Below are 20,776 nucleotides of genomic sequence, written 5' to 3'. Positions count from 1 at the left end.
ATAATAAATTGTGCAACAATTTAACAAATTATTATTAATAAATAAATAAATAAATAAATAAATAAATAAATAATTTGATAGTAAATAGCAAGCAAAAGCTAGTTAGCCAGTCAGTAAGCGAGTCAAATTTGGATTTTTGGTATTCATTGTTTCCATTCACCTACATCTTACGTTAAACTTATTAAAAGCTGCCATGTTGTATATCAAATTATATCTGATCTCATTGCAAGCAAATAAAATTTTATTTATTTATCTCAAAATGCAATCTTTTCCATGTCGACATTTTAACAAATCCCTATATATTGTGGAAGAATTAAAGGCCTATGTCGAAGAACTTTAACTATATATTCTTCAGACCAAAAGTGAACATTATTACACTTGTACCATGTAGGAAAATACAGTTATTGGATAGATCACCGAAATTCAGATCATCTTTTGAGAGTGAGCCTATTTACGCATCAACAGAAGGTTATACAAGAACAAGAGTGCTCTGAGAGCACAATATCCCCTGCTGGCAACTCCGCAATAACTCTCATAAAATGCGACTAAATTGAACAAAATTGCAATATGCGTATTACCGACATATAACAAAGAATCCTGTTAAGTTTTGTGAAATTCCTCCAAAAATTGTGAGAGGAGTTGATTTCAGAAGGTGAGTACCCTTCCCGGGACGGACGGACGTACATCGCCACGACATAATCCCCCTTTGGGCCTTTCGGCCAGCGGGTTATGAAAAAAAAGTAATAGTGCAGCTACTGTACATTAAGAAACATCATAAACACTGTGCCAACACCTCATCTGCTCCAGCACTGCATCAACATTGTCAACACTGTGCCAACTCTGCACCAACACTGTGCCAACACCATGCCAGGAATGCATCAGGAATGCATCAACACAGTGCCAGCAATGCATCAACACTGCATCAAAACTGCATCAGCACTGCATCAAAACTGCATCAACACCGTGCCAGCAATGCATCAACATTGCGTCAGCACCAGTGTTGGGCACGTTACTTTCAAAAAGTAATTAGTTATAGTTACTAGTTACTTTTCCCAAAAAGTAACTGAGTTAGTAACGGAGTTACTTTGTCATAAAAGTAACTAATTACCAGGGAAAGTAATTATTCCGTTACATTTTGTTCCCCCTCAAAAAAAATCAAATTCAATTAGTGTAATCATAATAAAAGTGAATGTTAAATGTGTTTAATGACTGAAATGGACACTTAACAGAACCAATTAGTAATGTTATCTACACTATATTAAATATTTTTGTGGGACAATGTGAGATAAGACATCTATCAAATGTAATATATTTTTGTAGTTATTAAAATTATGTTACTAATTACTGGCCACTGACGAGGACAAACGCTTTGTTCCTCGACATAATGTGCATTGCACGTAAACACTCTTGCCTTTTATTTCAAGTAATGAAAAGTACTGGCTGTATTTCCAGTGTGAAAGCGCAGTGTTGGGCTGACCGCTCGCCATCGCTGGGTCTTCCGATTGAAAGAGCGCGCAGTAGTGCAGTAGGCGTGGCCTACCTACGTATGTTGTCCAAATCTACTCTGATTGGCTTACTGTGCCGTTGTCTCGCGTCTCCCCGCCCCACACTAAAGCAGAGTAAAGAAAGGCTGAGCGAGCAGCGTGCCAGATGAGAACAGCTTTAATAAAGTAACGCATAGTATTTTATTGTAAGTAACGGGAATGGCGTTATAACGATGTAAAAAGTAATTAGTTAGATTACTCGTTACTAAAAAAAGTAACACCGTTAGTAACGCCGTTTATTTGTAACGCCGTTATTCCCATCACTGGTCAGCACTACATCAAAACTGCGTCAACACTGCATCAAAACTACGTCAGCACTGCATCAAAACTGCGTCAGCACTGCATCAAAACTGCGTCAACACTGTGCCAGCAATGCATCAACACTGCGTCAACACTGCGCCAGCAATGCATCAACATTGCATCAACACCGTGCCAGCAATGCATTAACACTGCTTCAAAACTGCGTCAACACTGCGCCAGCACTGCATCAACATTGCGTCAACACCGTGCCAGCAATGCATTAACACTGCTTCAAAACTGCGTCAACACTGCGCCAGCACTGCATCAACATTGCGTCAAAACTGTGTCAGCACTGCATCAGAACTGCATCAACACCATGCCAACACTACACCAACATTGTTAACACCATGCCAACATGGAGCCAACAGTGCATCAACACCACACCAACATTGTGCAAGCACTGCTCCAACACCGCGCTACCACGGCTCCAACACTGTGCAAGCACTGCTCCAACACTGCATCAACACTGTGCCAGCAATGCATCAACACTACGTCAACACTGTGCCAGCACTGCATCAACACTGCCAACATGCGAACAATGCATTAACACTGTATCAACACGTGCCAACACCATGCCAATACTGCATCAACCTTGTGCCAAAACCTCATCAATAGTGTCAACACTGTGCCAGCAATGCATCAACACTGCGCCAGCACTGTGCCAGCAGTGCATCAACACTGCGCCAGCACCGCATCAACACTGCATCCACACTCTGCCAGCACTGCATCAACACTGTGTCAGCACTGCATCAACACTGTCAACAACACATTAACACTGCATCAACACATGCCAATACTGCATCAACACTGCGCCAAAACTCTTCAACTCAATATCAACACTGCACCAACACCGTGCCAGCACCGTATCAACACCATGCCAGCACCATATCAACACTGCATCAACACTGTGCCAGCACCGCATCAACACTGTCAACACTGTGCCAGCAATGCATTAATACTGCATCAACACCTGCCAACACCATGCTAATACTGCATCAACACTGTGCCAAAACCTAGGCAAACACTGTGTCAACAGTGTGCCAACACTGTGGCAGCACTGCATCAACACTGCACCTGCACTGCATCAACACCATGCCAACACTACACTAACACTGTTAACACCATGCCAACATGGTGCCAACACTGTCAACACCACACCAACATTGCACAAGCACTGCTCCAACACCGCGCCAACGCTGCTCCAGCACTGTGCCAACATCCGCATCAACACTGCTCCAGCACTGCACCAGCACTGTGCCAACACTGTGCCAACACCGTATCAGCACCACACCTACACTGCACAAGCACTGCTCCAACATTGTGCCAACACCGCAACAGCACTGTGCCAACATTGCATCAACATTGCACCAACACTGTTAATACTGCAACAAAACTGCGCAAACACTGCGCCAGCACCACATCAATACTGTGCCAACACTGCATCAACACCATGTGAACCCTGAGCCAATTCCATGCCACCACTGCATCAACCCTGCACCAACATCACACCAACACCATGGCAGTACTGTGCCAACACCGAATCAACACCATGCCAACACTGCATCAACACTGTACCAACACTGCTCCAACACTATACCAGCATTGTGCCAGCACTGCATCAACACATGCCAACACTGTTGACACTACATCAATGCTGCACCAGCAATGTGCTAACATTGCATCAACACCATGCCAACACTGCATCAACACCGCTCCAACACCACGCCAGCACTGCATCAACATTTCACCAATATTATACCAACACTGCAGCAAAACTGTCAATACTGTGCCAACTCTGGACCAGCATTGTGCCAGCATTGCATCGACACTGTGTGAGCACTGCATCAACACAGTCAACAATGTGCCAACAATGCATGAACACTGCGTCAACATCACGCCAACACTGCGTCAACACTGCGCCAACACTGCAACAACACCATGCCAACACTGCATCAACACCACGCCAACACCACACCAACACTGTGCCAATACTGCCTCTACACTGTGCCAACAATGTCAATACTGCACCAACACTGCATAAACACCGTGCCAGCACTGTGTCACTGCACCAGCACTGCTCCAAACCACACCAACACTGCATCAGCACCATGCCAACACTGCATTAGCACTATGCCAACATGCTGCCAACCAGGGCAGGAATTTCACGAGGGCCACGAGAGCCATGGCCCTCGTGCCCTCTCAATTTGGCCTTGTGCCCTTGGAAAAAAATATCTGCCGTAAGGCCACAGTGGCCTTGATGCCCTGCGGTTTTGTAGTCTGCCTGGTGACTGCCAATAGGCTTTAACATCACCTGCGTCTATTGAGAAAAAAATACGCCTTTTGATGACATTCTGGATTCTTATTGGGCAACTCATCAGTGGTGGCTCGGACTCGAGCCTGGCATGAACCGCTCCGACGTGCTATAATGACGCCAATCTATCACCAGCCAACCAGGAGACTTAATCAAACGCATCCCCTGCCCACTTGTGTCCGCGTCTGAGACGTTGAATTTTCACTGAAGGAGGGAAGAAGTTGACTGAGGTAAGACTGTGTGATAAATTAACGAACAAATAAGAGAGGAATTTCAACATGTAGGGCTTAAGTTTGTTACCGTTAAATAAGCATTGCTTGTACAGTAACGTTATGTCGTTACAACGTTGACCCACTTTTAACGTGCCGAGTACTGACTGTAGCCGCTAACATGCTAATTAGCTTGCTGTCAAGTTTTTCCTTTGTCGAGCTTTAAGCGTAAGGTCATGGATGTTACTACCGCTTGTTCCTGCCATAATATGATACGTGATATGTGCTGTTGTCTGTTCATAGCCACTTTTTTAATCTATGCAGTTAGCATTGTTTTGTTACGAGTATTGTACGTTTCTTTTTGCTGTTTAACCAAAGTGTAAAAACAGAAACAGAAAAATGCAGGCATATTGTCCAAGGAGCATGCAAAGTGCAAAGACCTTAAATTGCTCTGTGTAAATTAGAAAATGGCGCAACTTCCTCTGTAGCCGTCAACAGACAAGCACAGACTTGTCTTGAGTTTTGAGCCAATCACAACAGGGCAGCACTGTGGCCTGAGGTAAAACATGATAGTTTAAGTTTGGTTAAATTACAAAAATGAGTAACCCAATGACTGTCTCATATACTCTTCATAGACTCATACTGTTTAAGTAATGCAATAAAACTCATCTTTAAAAGTGGTATTTACTCAAACTGTTTGCACAGAATGAACTTTGGGGTTAACAGTGTAATAGCGTTGCAGTGTTCCACAAATGTGCAATTTAATATTTCAGATCTTGAGACATGAAAGTACTATTTTAAAAAATAAAAGGTCAGAAATGTTTTCTTTGTCGTCTACTGTATTTAGTTCATTTTATTTCCTCAATAATTTTCCTTGATTGAGAAATCGGTCTGGGCTCTTATGGGTTAATCAGTAGCCTGCATGCTAGTATATGTTCCATTTACAGTCAAACATTTTGGTGTACTCCAGGCTCATCTCATCTCATTATCTCTAGCCGCTTTATCCTGTTCTACAGGGTCGCAGGCAAGCTGGAGCTGACTACGGGCGAAAGGCGGGGTACACCCTGGACAAGTCGCCAGGTCATCACAGGGCTGACACACAGACACAGACAACCATTCACACTCACATTCACACCTACGGTCAATTTAGAGTCACCAGTTAACCTAACCTGCATGTCTTTGGACTGTGGGGGAAACCGGAGCACCCGGAGGAAACCCACGCAGACACGGGGAGAACATGCAAACTCCGCACAGAAAGGCCCTCGCCGGCCACGGGGCTCGAACCCGGACCTTCTTGCTGTGAGGCGACAGCGCTAACCACTACACCACCGTGCCGCCCACTCCTGGCTCAATTTTGATTAATCAAAAATCTGCGTAGTAGTACAGTCTGAAGATGCTCTTGCACATTCGGTGTCAATTGAACAAAAATTATGGGAGGATATAGGTTTAATAAGTTTTACAATTTTTGAAGTGAGTGATGGATTGATAAGTTTAGATGTGTTCAATATTTTCTTATCTTCAGACATAATAGTGTAGGAGATGTTTCTTTACCTGCTTGATAGTTTCAACTGAGACTCCAATCTTCCTCAGAAGAGTCATTAGTCCTTAAATTAAATTCATTATAGACGTGAACTTAAAATCATTGTTTTATTTTATGGCCTTGGTGCCCTGGCTTTTGGCCTTCGTGCCCTCAAAAAATTGACAGCACAAAAGGCCAAATGGCCTTGCCCCGAAAATGACGAAATTCCAGGCCTGCTGCCAACACTGCACCAACACTGCGCCAACACTCTGCGATCGACTCGTGACCTGCCCAGGTGACCCCACCTCTTGTCTGAAGTCAGCTAGGATTGACTCCAGCTTCCCCCACAACCCTGATGGATAGGTGTTATCGATAATGGATAATGGCCCAGTTTGCGCTAAACCAATATTTAAGATATTTCTGCACAAGTACCACTATAGGCCACTGGGGCAGCAGCTCACAGGTCGAAGACCATTTGAACGCAGGTGTGTGTGCATCACGATGAGGACCAAATGTCCCCACATGGATAAGAATAACAGACAGTTCTGACCTTTGTGGGGACATATGAATGGAGGAAAACCGCCTTTTTTACTGCAGCTGTTATTAAAAAAATTAAAAATAAAACGAAAGACCCGAAATGTTTCCTTTTGCTTACTGAGGTTAGGGTTAGATTTGGACCTCACAAAAATGATTTAGTTTGCTCGCACAGAAAGTGTGTGTGTGTGTGTGTGTACCTGCGCAAAGTAGGTGATGAGCCCTCCGTATATTTGCTTCCTTGTCTCGTTGTCTGCGGAATTGTTGAACTTGAGCCAACCACGTGTGCTCTCAAGTTGTCCGCCTCTGAGACTCCGCCCTTTTCCTTGTCCGTCTGATTGGTTTTCGCGTTGGGGATGGACTCTCGTGTCTTATTTACCGAGACACTAACATTGATGGCAGGGCCTCGGCTGCCCTGATTCAATGCTGATTCAATGCTGCTGGTCGATGAGCGGTTGTGGGTGGAGCGTGAAGGTCGTGGCAGACTACGATACTGCAGCGTCGACCTGACACTAGTTGCTAGGACGCCATCCTCCTGAGTCACTGTGGCACACTCTGGTGCTGAACCTTTCAAACCAGATCTGACTCCACCCACCATCAGGGCTGTGGATTTAGGGATTTTCCCCAGTGTGGCTGAGCCACTGATGACCGTGACTCTGCTAGCTGACACCATGGCACTGCTGGAGGTCGTTGCCATGGCAGTAGGGCCAGCTATGGACCCAGAGGTGGGTTTCTTAAAGCCGAAGGAAACACGGGAGGGGGCAGAGTCACAGCTCTGGACGTTGTTAGCGTGGGGAGAAATGCGACCTTTCTCTGACACTTTAGCGTCATCTGTTTTAGCTACAAAAGACAGACAGCACAAATAAAAGTCTTCAATATTTCTCGTAACAAGTAACACTTATTGAGCTAAATAAATATAATTTGTTCTCACACACTGCTTCAAAAACCAGAGTTACTAACCAACAGAATTCACCCACTGTTTTAGAAACTCACCAATATGTAAATATAGCATGTTCGCTACTCGCCTAATTAGTGATTAGTGTATGAGTTTAGTCCACTACATAAATCTGCACAATCAGAGAACACAAGGATACTGAAAAAAAAATAATGACTTATAGCACTACGCTACAGATAATATAGCACAAAACTATAGAATATAATATAGAATTAAGACAGAAAATTGTGTTATTTCATAAAACACGCATCTGATGTTTGTAAACCAACCCATGGCTGGCAGTGCATTATGAGAAACACACACCAACAATTACAAAGTACGTACATTCAAATCAAGAAGACTCGGACAGATGCTGTGTTTTCTCATGTTTTGTATACAGTCTAAAGATGGCCAATGTAGAAGCGTAACTAAAGCACACCTACCGGTGCCATGTGTTTTCATCATGCCTGGTCCTGAGGTAACTGTTGTGTTTTTCGTGCGTGGTGTAGTCACGCCAACCTGTGCACTCATGCCCCGCCTCCATGAACCGGTCTGAGAGACGGCACCACCCCTCTTCCCAGAGCCTCCCTTATCCGACTCATCTGATACATCAGAAGGGTTTTGCCGCCATTTTGAGCCGGACTCCATTTTCATGCCGCTGTCCGAACCTCCGTCTGATTTCCTGACTTCATCACAAGACCAGCTTGAGTTTTGCTCAGCTGCTGAATGTTTCTCAGCATCAGTCTGTGGCTAGAAACACGACAATAAAATATGAACAACCCAACACCATGTGGCAACCAGGATTTAACTAATATTGGATTATAATTTTGCTACTTATCTTTCACACGTTTGATAAGTTGTGACTGTGTGCCGTGATTGTATTAATAATGCGTTCGGATGTAACGTGAAAGATTTTGACGAATGCGTATACATACTCTTGCATAACCGGAATTTCCCAACATGTTATTTCCAGATCAATCAAATTGGTATGAAGGAAATTAACCTATTTACTACTTTTAAGACCAGTCTAATTAATATTTATTTGTCAGGCAAGGAACTTAGCACGGGCGATTGCTCTAAGACAGCGAGGGAGGCTCAGCCTCCTCTAAAAATGACGAACATCGTGTAGGATGAATTGCGCTAGGCTTATGTTATAGCCGACCTTATAACATTGCTATTTCAGATCCAGAAACATAGAAATATATGTGCTCAACCCAACTACAGTGCGAAATCATTCCGTTATAACTTTCCCCAGTTCGCCTAATGTGTGCGTGAGTTTTTCCCCCTCGTGACACCGCGATGCAGCCCAGCCTCAGTGCACTTCAATGACATTTGGGAGCTCTGCGCTTTTCAATCTCAAAATGCAAGACGATTATTGGACAAATACTGCGAAAACGCCCACCCACGGACTCCGAGCCTCACATGGGAGGGACATGGCAGTTTCCGCGAGGAGACTGGTGATTGGTGAAAGCGGCCGGATATTTTCTTTGATTGACAGCTCGTTTCAACTATAGACAGGCAGCGGTGAATCTCAGCTCAGTCCCATACGGATTCGCAAGTGCTGTGGTGTATTGTAAGAGATCAGCTTACATTTTGATTTCATTCATTACATACGGTTTCTACCAGCTTTTTTAGTTTGTATATATTTTCATTGTAAATAAAGTGTAAATATAGTGTTGTCAAGTTTGCTATCTTAGTTCCAGAAATGTCGTTTATTTGAGTGACTGAACTTGAACTTGAGGGGGCTAGTCAGCTAGCAAGAAAGCTGCGCACGGATGCCAAGCATTGCTGATTTAATTTTGGCGAAGCCATTTGCCAGTCTTCCTTTCGAGGAAAAAATTAAAATTAAAGAGCAGGGTAGACCAACGCCTCAAATTGACTTGGTGAAAAAGGTAGGGAATAATACTCGTTCCTTTCAGCTCTCCTGGTACGAGAAAGTGAATTGGCTAACAGCAAGTGACCCACATCAACAACAGTAAATAGGCTACTTTAGTAATATGTCATGGATGGACCAAAAATATAGGATCTATTTAAAATGTTTATGCTGAGTATATTATATTGGAATATATATTTTTCTGGATATGAATTAAACACAGCTACAATTTGGAAAACATTTTTAAACAAAAACACAGCCGAGAACATTTCACACTACAGACCTGGATTAAAAGTGAAGGGTTATCAAAATTGTCAATAAAACGTTTCTCAGTCAAAATAAGTAAAATATAGGGAAAGTGTCACTGAATGAAATGTGTGGCACCCAGCTCTATGTTTGGCTCCCCAAGGTCAGTGCTTGTGCCTATTCCAGAAGACTCTGCTGTTACTGCTGAGGTTCCTGACAAAGAGCTGCTTTCAATAATGATCAATTTTTAAACAACATGCCACAATTTTAAAATATAAAATGTTAAAATATACCCCTCCCCCCAACACCACCATCATGTATATTGGACAGTAGGCTAATGGGCCAAAAGAACCTGTTATTTCACAGTTTGTGACCCTGCCAACAATCAGCCAGATCAGAGGCAAGAGTATGGGCAAAATTTATGTGTTTTTTCTTTTAAAATCTGGAAATATCGTAACCGACCAGCCTCCCCTGTTTGAAAGACTACCAGCCGCCACTGGAACTTAGAGTCCTCCAGGTTAGATATTAATTTAGCTTGATATACATTTTACTTCTTTGCCATATTCTTATTTACTTGTATGTACTTTTAGAGTATATTCTTAATGTATGTAGTATTGTAGGGGGTTAGATTGCAATTGGGACGCAATTTCTGTTTCTTTCCCCCGTCACACCCCATTTTAGTTTGAATTATCTGTTTGAGTCCATAATTGTTCCTCTTTATTTATTTATTTATTTATTTATTTTTAATTTGTATTGTAATGTATTTTTGGTGATGAATTAATTTAAATCTTAAAAAAAAATTTTTAAAACAGGTAGGTGGTACCAAAAGACTCAGGAAAGGAAGAGTGGTAGCTGGAATGTGAGAGAAATCGCGAACACCAATCGCTCCTCACAATTCTGTTTAATATCGCATGAAGCTCTGATTAATTCTGTAAATTCAGTTTTAAGATTAACTCTATAAATGTATCTTAGCTGCTAGAAGTCCGTCCCAACTCGATATGGGACTTGTGGTAAAAGTAATAGATGCTTTCTGTGTAAGCACATTTGGACAGAGGTTATGAGACATGAGGTCAAAGTTTCTGCCCCCAAAGTTTGTGTGTGTGTGTGTGTGTGTGTGTGTGTGTGTGTGTGTGTGTGTGTGTGTGTGTTTTCTCACCTGGGTGTTCAGGCCTCTGTGTGCAGCAGATGTGTGTGTGTACGAACTGATAGAGGAGCTAGTGTTGATGTCATCAGTGTCGATTGTATCACTAATCCCACTGCTGACAGAACTGCTGTCATCCCAACTGAGAGAGAGAGAGAGAGAGAGAGAGAGAGACAAATGTGATAAATATACAGTGGTGCTTGAAAGTTTGTGAACCCTTTAGAATTTTCTGTATTTCTGCATAAATATGACCTAAAACATCATCAGATTTTCACACAAGTCCTAAAAGTAGATAAAGAGAACCCAGTTAAACAAATGAGACAAAAATATTATACTCGGTCATTTATTTATTGAGGAAAATGATCCAATATTACATATCTGTGAGTGGCAAAAGTATGTGAACATCTAGGATTAGCAGTTAATTTGAAGGTGAAATTAGAGTCAGGTGTTTTCAATCAATGGGATGACAATCAGGTGTGAGTGGGCACCCTGTTTTATTTAAAGAACAGGGATCTATCAAAGTCTGATCTTCACAACACGTGTTTGTGGAAGTGTATCATGGTACGAACAAAGGAGATTTCTGAGGAGCTCAGAAAAAGCATTGTTGATGCTCATCAGGCTGGAAAAGGTTACAAAACCATCTCTAAAGAGTTTGGACTCCACCAATCCACAGTCAGACAGATTGTGTACAAATGGAGGAAATTCAAGACCATTGTTACCCTCCCCAGGAGTGGTCGACCAACAAAGATCACTCCAAGAGCAAGGTGTGTAATAGTCAGCGAGGTCACAAAGGACCCCAGGGTAACTTCTAAGCAACTGAAGGCCCCTCTCACACTGGCTAATGTTAATGTTCATGAGTCCACCATCAGGAGAACACTGAACAACAATGGTGTGCATGGCAGGGTTGCAAGGAGAAAGCCACTGCTCTCCAAAAGGAACATTGCTGCTCGTCTGCAGTTTGCTAAAGATCACGTGGACAAGCCAGAAGGCTATTGGAAAAATGTTTTGTGGACGGATGAGACCAAAATAGAACTTTTTGGTTTAAATGAGAAATGTTATGTTTGGAGAAAGGAAAACACTGCATTCCAGCATAAGAACCTTATCCCATCTGTGAAACATGGTGGTGGTAGTATCATGGTTTGGGCCTGTTTTGCCGCATCTGGGCCAGGACGGCTTGCCATCATTGATGGAACAATGAATTCTGAATTATACCAGCGAATTCTAAAGGAAAATGTCAGGACATCTGTCCATGAACTGAATCTCAAGAGAAGGTGGTTCATGCAGCAAGACAACGACCCTAAGCACACAAGTCGTTCTACCAAAGAATGGTTAAAGAAGAATAAAGTGAATGTTTTGGAATGGCCAAGTCAAAGTCCTGACCTTAATCCAATGGAAATGTTGTGGAAGGACCTGAAGCGAGCAGTTCATGTGAGGAAACCCACCAACATCTCAGAGTTGAAGCTGTTCTGTACGGAGGAACGGGCTAAAATTCCTCCAAGCCGGTGTGCAGGACTGATCAACAGTTACCGCAAACATTTAGTTGCAGTTATTGCTGCACAAGGGGGTCACACCAGATACTGAAAGCAAAGGTTCACATACTTTTGCCACTCACAGATACGTAATATTGGAGCATTTTCCTCAATAAATAAATGACCAGGTATCATATTTTTGTCTCATTTGTTTAACTGGGTTCTCTTTATCTACTTTTAGGACTTGTGTGAAAATCTGATAATGTTTTCGGTCACATTTATGCAGAAATATAGAACATTCTAAAGGGTTCACAAACTTCCAAGCACCACTATAGAAATCATACCAATGACATCATGGAGTTGCATGTTCAGTGCTGTGCAAGTGACACATGTAAAGAAATGTAATAAAGTGAGTATGTCAGTCCTGCGTGCTGTGGTGCGTACACCTGAAGGCGTGCCCTGGGCTGCGTGCGCGTCGCATGGACTCCAGCATGCGCGCCATTAACGATGTGCACCTGAACTTAATTAAGAAGCTATATGTGCACCTATTTAAGGACTGTTCAGATGCAGTATTACTGCGAAGTATTACGCTACGTCAGTACGCATCACCTAGCCTTTCTACCCTTCTTTCTGATTTCTGTTCCTCGTTCCCATTTTTTTTGCTCTGCCTTTGATATCCTGTTTGTGCCTCGCCCGACCCTTTGCTTGCATTACGCTCATGAGTTTGCCTGCTGATTTGGATTGTTTGCCTGTGTGTTTGCACTTTGTTATTAAATATATACTTTTGCCTACCTCGTACCTGACAGAGGAGGTCATCAAGAATAATGAAATTACACATTTCTACATAAAAGGCAATAAACATCACTAAACAAACAAAGTGAATATCTGGAATGGCAACCCTTTGCCTTTAAATGTGCATCAGTTCCCTCAGGTACACTTTTGGCCCTTTTCCACTACCCTTTTTCAGCTCACTTCAGCTCGCTTCAGCCCGACACGGCTCGCGTTTCGACTAGCTTAGAGCAGCATGACTCAGCTCGCTTCAGCCCTACTCAGCACCCAAAACTCGCACGGTTTTGGAGTGGGGCTGAAGCAAGCCAAGCCGTGCCGAGTGAGGCTGGGGGCGTGAGGAGACACTCCCCTGTGCACTGATTGGTGAGGAGGAGTGTCCTCACATGCCCACACACGCCCCGCGAGCACGCTGGGATCTGTAAACACCGTAAACCCGGAAGAAGAATAATTACGAATTACGAGAATTATGAAGCCCTATGCACCTCGCCTCATCTATACGCTCTTGCCAGTATCTGTTGGCGTTGTCGGTGACAACAAGCCACAGCACCAAGACCAGCAACACTAACGACTCCATGTCCTCCATGTTTATTGTTTACTATCCGGGTCGTGAGACTACTGCTTAAAAGGTCACTGATGTCACTGTTTGCGCCGCCTAACGACATCATGTGACGTCCACCCACTTTCGCTAACTCCACCCAATGTGTCCACCCACTTCCAGCCAGCACGGTTCAGTGCGGTTGTAGTCGAAATGCAACTCCAACAGCCCCGCTCAGCTCGACTCAGCCCAACTCAGCACGGCACGGCTCAGCCCAACTCAGCCACGTTGGTAGTGGAAAAGCGGCATTTGTATAGTTTTAGAAGAATAGTTGTTGGTATGTTTTTATAAACATCTTGGAGAATCTTCCACAGCTCTTCTGTAACCCCGGACAGCCTTCATTACGGTTTTGTCTGAAAATTAGTCCAGAATAGAATAGAATAGAATAGAATAGAATAGAATGCCTTTATTGTCACTGCACAAATGTACAACGAAATTTAGTTCATCACAGGAGAGCAAAGCCGCTGCATACGTACGCGCCGTCACTCTTGGGCTCTTCAGCCCAAGGCCGTCCTATGTTAACCTAACTGTATGTCTTTGGACTGTGGGGGAAACCGGAGCACCCGGAGGAAACCCACACAGAGAACATGCAAACTCCTCGCAGAAAGGCCCTCGCCGGCCACAGGGCTCGAACCCGGACCTTCTTGCTGTGAGGCGACAGCGCTAACCACTACACCACTGTGTATGATGTCATATAATGATGTCATATAATAAATATAATAAATCACCCAAGAGAATTTAGAGACGGTGTACAGTGATGTTTGGAATGACACAGCTGATCTGAACTTACTCTAAAGTGCAAACTAAATCAGCTGGAAAAAAAAAAGTTTTCAAAAAAACTAGAACAACAGTTTTTGCCTAGCTTTAAATACATATCTGGTTTTGTTCACACAAGTTTTCCATCAGCGTCCAAGATATATAATAAAACGTACCTATTTATAACCCAGAATGGAAAGAGAAATGATGGCTCGCTGTCATCGCCGCCTCCGCAACCCACTACACCAGCTCGAAACTCCTCCTGCTTCATCAGTCTGGGTAATAAAGCACCCGCATATTATCTAATATTGAAATGACTAATGTGAACTCCTTCAGCCCGTCGGTGTGAGATCACCCGTCGATCACAGGGACATTAGCCAATCGTGAGCGTCTATGAGCTCACGTACGTGGAAGACGGAGGATAGCACTTTTCTCCAAGTGTGTTACACTGCTCTGAGACGCAGAATGAGAAAAAAAAAATCCCATAAGATGCTTCATGTGGCCCAGAGGACACAGAGGATAGTCTTCACCCTCCTCAGCTGGTGGCTGTTAGCTGATTAGTGAGAGCTGGCTGGTGGGTCTGAAGTGACAAATTGGGTGAAAAATCAGGTAAAAAGAAGTCGATTCCATTATTTCCACAATATTCCTTCATCACTCACTGTTTTAGATAAACATTCTGCCTAAATCTCAATGTGCTTCTCATAATGTGTGTGTGCATGTGTGAGAAAAATCTCTGTATTACAATGAATGGGTTCATAAAACCACAACACACACACACACACACACACACACACACACACACACACACACACACACACTCACTATCCATCTCGAACATCAGTCATGTATAAAAACTATGCAGCAAATCACCTACCTGTTTATCTCTCTCTCTCTCACACACACACACACACACACACACACACACGATAATCTGAAAGCACAGAGAGAAATGTACCGTAGTTGAAGGAATTTGGGAGATTTGGGAAGATGGAAGTTTTAAACAGTCATTTGGAGGCTTAAGAAAACACACATGCATCATACACACATTAGAGAATGTTATAGTACTAACTAACTAACTAACTAACTAACTAACTAACTAACTAACTAACTAACTAACTAACTAACTAACTGCTATACTAAATACACACACACACACACACACGTCTACCTGTCCAGGGATCCTTGGTTGCCGTAGATACTGGGAGCCTGAACCACTGAACTGGGAACCAGCAAGTGAATGGAATGTCGATGCTTCATGGGTTTAGTGCTGAGATCTATCTATCTATCCATCCATCCATCTGTGATTCCACCCAGTATTCTTTCTTTTGTCCCACTGTCCTTCTCTGCTCTGTCTCTCTTTTTGTCTCCTATTTTCAACCAAATAATTTTTCATTCTCTCCTTCAGTCTCTTCTTGCACTCACTCCATTCATTCATTTACTGCTCTGCGTTTACCTCCCTCTCTCTCGCTCACTTGCTCTCTCTCTCTCTCTCTCTCTCTCTCTGTAATCTGATCCTAGAACAGACATAACCAGTGAAGTGCTGGCCACACACACACACACACACACACACACACACACACACACACACACACGGGTCATAACTTGTCATTTCTGATATCTGACTAGTAAAATCCAAAGTAAACGTCCTGCTGAACTCTGAATTTCCGCTTGGGATCTCAGGACGTTCTTCTCGGCTCCGAGTTCAGGAACGCGACAGCAGATCAACGTGCTCACAGCATCAGTGGGAAACGAAGCGGCACTTCTTATCTTTAAATGAATTATACTGTGTATACAAGTGTTTACTGTAGATCAGTCAACATACAGAGATATTCACTTATTAAATCTACAACACTGGACTTTATAACATCTTTACAGTTTGTTTCCACTCTGTAGCTCCAAAACACAGAAGTCAAAAATGATGGAACTCTGAACTCCAACTTCCCGAAGTATTACACACACACACACGCACGCACACACACACACACAGAGCCTGGCCTTGTGGTGTGTGTGTAATGTTAATTAGAGATCAGTGTATCTTTCTGGAACACAGAGCTGTTATTACTGCCTCAGCGAACATACTGAGCTAAAAGAGCAGCACCACAGCAGCCAACCATCTGTCTCCCTGCACTCCTGTCCATCTTTCTCTCTCCACATATCTCTCTATTTCTGTCCCACCCTAAATACATAGTTCAGTAACACCGTTTCTGCATTTAAAAAAAAAATCATTATAAAATAGCAGACTAATTTCATATTCAGTAAATTAAAATTAAATCTGTCATTAGCTAAGATTTCATCTTCAAGTACACCTTCACAAGCTGATACCATAGTGCTGAGGAAGAATGCACAATTCAGTGAACTTTAAAAAAAAAAGCTTCAAATAATGTTAACTATTAACTTTTAAAAACAGTGTTTTCTTTCCCACATTTGTATTTATAAGTGTTGTGTGTGTTCTCTCAACGTCTGAGGGAATGAAGTGTTTATTTCAGGACTGAGGTTTCACATCTAAATACAGCTGTGCTCTATGGGAGGAGACCACTCTCACACACACACACACACACACACACACACACACACACCAAAGGTTTTCCTTATAGCAAAGAGATATAAATGACTCTCCAATCAACTAACATCTGCTTCAGAAGACCTGCCCTGACTGACCTTTTGTGACACGCACACTATATATAAATAAACAAACAGTTATTCCACAAAATCGAGTCGTACATGAGCCGATAGCTGACGAGGCGCGTAGCACCAAGTTGTCTATAATCCATGTACTTGAGTTGTCAACCAAGATTGAGTGGAATAATGGTTTTATTCTATCCAAATTCACTGTATTTTGAGAAACAGAGCATTTTATTTTTAGCAAATTCGATAAATAAAAACTTCATACAAAAAGCCCGACAAAATCATTTCCGCTTAGAATGTAAACAAACTGGCGAAATGACGGGAGCAATTTGTGAGGAAATGCTATAATAATAATTCTTGAAAAACAAAAAAAGGTAGGTTCTTACCATCAAATACTTTCATTCCATATTTTGTTGCTGTTCTTTGTATTTTTGGGGGGTTTTGTTTTCGATTAGAGTTTTTATTTTGTCCTCAGTTGGTTCAGCAACACGCTCTGCCATTTTGTTTTTCTCTACTCGTGGTATACACTACCGTTCAAAAGTTTGGGGTCACCCAGACAATTTTGTGTTTTCCATGAAAAGTCACACTTTTATTTCCCACCATAAGTTGTAAAATGAATAGAAAATATAGTCGAGACATTTTTCTGGCCATTTTGAGCATTTAATCGACCCCACAAATGTGATGCTCCAGAAACTCAATCTGCTCAAAGGAAGGTCAGTTTTATAGCTTCTCTAAAGAGCTCAACTGTTTTCAGCTGTGCTAACATGATTGTACAAGGGTTTTCTAATCATCCATTAGCCTTCTGAGGCAATGAGCAAACACATTGTACCATTAGAACACTGGAGTGAGAGTTGCTGGAAATGGGCCTCTATACACCTATGGAGATATTGCACCAAAAACCAGACATTTGCAGCTAGAATAGTCATTTACCACATTAGCAATGTATAGAGTGGATTTCTGATTAGTTTAAAGTGATCTTCATTGAAAAGAACAGTGCTTTTCTTTCAAAAATAAGGACATTTCAAAGTGACCCCAAACTTTTGAACGGTAGTGTATGAGCTGATATCCTAGTAGTAGAGCAGCCAATCAGAGCACGTGATTGCTCATATCCAGTGAATGTGGATAGACACACACACACAAGCTCCAATTAGGATGTCTATCTGCCATCAAAGAGAGAAACATCTCATGTGACTGCAGTGTGTGTGTGTGTGTGTATGTGTGTGTCAGACAGACAGACAGACAGAGAGAGAGAGAGAGAGAGAGAGAGAGAGAGAATATCTTATCCCACCCTTCAAGGGTGTTTATAGTGTGGAGGTAAACCACAACATCCTGTGGGGAGGAAAAATTAAATTTAAAAGGAAGGACAAAGAGAGACAGAAAGAAAGGGAAAAGACCGTACTCATGCACTCAAGCATGAGAGCGAATCAGAGCACCAGGCTGAGACAGACCAGGTAGCTCTGGGAAGAGTGGGAGTGGGGTCTACTTCTGTAAGAAACACCTGGACAGATCCTAATAATCCTGGAGACCAACCAATCAACCAATCAGAACCCGCTGTACCGCCCACTCTCAACCAATCAGAACCCGCTGTACCGCCCGCTCTCAGCCAATCAGAACCCGCTGTACCGCCTGCTCTCAACCAATCAGAACCCGCTGTACCGCCCGCTCTCAACCAATCAGAACCCGCTGTACCGCCCGCTCTCAGCCAATCAGAACCCGCTGTACCGCTCGCTCTCAACCAATCAGAACCCGCTGTACCGCCCGCTCTCAGCCAATCAGAACCCGCTGTACCGCCCACTCTCAACCAATCAGAACCCGCTGTACCGCCCGCTCTCAACCAATCAGAACCCGCTGTACCGCCCGCTCTCAACCAATCAGAACCCGCTGTACCGCCCGCTCTCAACCAATCAGAACCCGCTGTACCGCCCGCTCTCAACCAATCAGAACCCGCTGTACCACCCCCTCTCAGCCAATCAGAACCCGCTGTACCGCCCACTCTCAACCAATCAGAACCCGCTGTACCGCCCGCTCTCAGCCAATCAGAACCCGCTGTACCGCTCGCTCTCAACCAATCAGAACCCGCTGTACCGCCCGCTCTCAACCAATCAGAACCCGCTGTACCACCCACTCTCAGCCAATCAGAACCCGCTGTACCGCCCACTCAACCAATCAGAACCCGCTGTACCGCCCACTCTCAACCAATCAGAACCCGCTGTACCACCCACTCTCAGCCAATCAGAACCCGCTGTACCGCCCGCTCTCAACCAATCAGAACCCGCTGTACCGCCCGCTCTCAACCAATCAGAACCCGCTGTACCGCCCGCTCTCAGCCAATCAGAACCCGCTGTACCGCCCACTCTCAGCCAATCAGAACCCGCTGTACCGCCCGCTCTCAACCAATCAGAACCCGCTGTACCGCCCGCTCTCAACCAATCAGAACCCGCTGTACCGCCCACTCTCAACCAGTCAGAACCCGCTGTACCGCCCGCTCTCAACCAATCAGAACCCGCTGTACTGCCCGCTCTTAGCCAATCAGAACCCGCTGTACCGCCCACTCTCAGCCAATCAGAACCCGCTGTACCGCCCACTCTCAACCAATCAGAACACAATGTCCCACTCTCAACCAATCAGAACATGCTGTACCGCTCTCAGCCAATCAAGGCAAGGCAAGTTTATTTATATAACGCGTTTCATACACAGTGGCAGTTCAATGTGCTTTACAGAGGTAAAAGCAAAACAGTAAACAATAGAAAATAAAATTACATAAAATAAATGGGGAAGAAAAGAGAAAAAATAATAAGAATTCAACAATAGTAGAAATAAAATAATAAAATGAAGTAAAAGTTAAGTAAAAAACAGCAGAATAAAATGGAATAAAAGTTAAGTAAAGTTTAAAACATGTAAAGATGATGATATTTATCAGTTAGCAGAAAGCATCTGAGAACAGCTTGGTCTTTAATCTAGATTTGAAGCTGCCAACAGCAGGAGCATTTTTGATGTCCTCTGGGAGTTGGTTCCATAGCTGCACTGCATAGTAGCTAAAAGCTGCTTCACCACACTTTGTTTTAACAACAGGTTTTAACAGTAAATTTTTCTGCTGCGATCTGGTAGATCTGACTGGGTTAGGCCGCTGCAACATATCAGAGAGGTAATTGGGCCCTGTACCATTTAGAGATTTGTACACCAGCAGCAATGCTTTAAAGTCAATTCTGTAGCTTACTGGAAGCCAGTGAAGGGACCTTAGAATTGGAGTAATGTGCTCTGTTCTTTTTGTTCGTGTGAGAACCCTCGCCGCTGCATTTTGAACCAGCTGAAGTCGTTTGACAGGTTTTTTTGGCAGGCCTGTGAAAAGGCCATTGCAGTAATCAACCCTACTAGAGATGAAGGCATGTATAAGTTTTTCCAGATAATTTTTTGACATAAGTCCTCTTAGTTTGGAAATGTTTTTTAGGTGATAAAATCCCGATTTAGTGATTGCTTTCATGTGACTGTCAAAGTTTAGCTCGCTGTCAATGAAAACACCAAGATTTTTAACTATATATTTTGTTTTAATCCCCTTTGTGTCAAGAATAGTGGTAATCCTGAGTCTTTCATCTTTCAGAATATTTTTTCAGTATTCATCAATCAGAATACGCTGTACTGCTCTCAGGCAAGATTGCCATGTGCAATAGCCAGTGATAAAGTACTGTATAACAATCACCATGATGATGATGATAGTACCTGTCTGCGTCTCCTTGACCTGTTGATACATGCTTCTGCAAAGTTTCTCGCATCAACGCCAGTCCATCTGGGAAACGGTTCATACGACGAGTATACAAACTCAATCCACCATCGGTCAGGTAACTGTGTGTGTGTGTAAGAGAAACAGACAGACAGACAGACAGACAGACAGACAGACAGACAGAAAAAGAACAATTAATTAGTACAAAAATGG

At 43.2% G+C, this 20,776-nt stretch overlaps 1 protein-coding gene across 2 annotated transcripts in view; it reads right to left on the bottom strand.

Annotated features, from left to right (window-relative positions):
* nav2a (neuron navigator 2a) overlaps window positions 1-20,776 on the bottom strand; it is a 229,138-nt gene that overhangs the window by 108,489 nt on the left and 99,873 nt on the right. The window contains exons 12-15 of one of the 2 annotated variants that reach the window (XM_060941848.1): window positions 20,563-20,685; window positions 10,627-10,753; window positions 7,795-8,101; window positions 6,618-7,257 (exon numbers count right to left, since the gene is read on the bottom strand). In XM_060941848.1, the coding sequence (XP_060797831.1) occupies window positions 6,618-7,257; window positions 7,795-8,101; window positions 10,627-10,753; window positions 20,563-20,685 (1,197 nt within the window). Of the gene's footprint in view, window positions 1-6,617; window positions 7,258-7,794; window positions 8,102-10,626; window positions 10,754-15,388; window positions 15,642-20,562; window positions 20,686-20,776 lie in introns of those variants that run through there. The other variant, XM_060941847.1, reaches the window with a different exon arrangement.

Source organism: Neoarius graeffei, chromosome 15 (genome assembly GCF_027579695.1).
Source record: "Neoarius graeffei isolate fNeoGra1 chromosome 15, fNeoGra1.pri, whole genome shotgun sequence".
NCBI lineage: Eukaryota > Metazoa > Chordata > Actinopteri > Siluriformes > Ariidae > Neoarius > Neoarius graeffei.
Note: the sequence above shows the minus strand (reverse complement) of the source record. Positions and strands in the feature narration are given on the sequence as shown.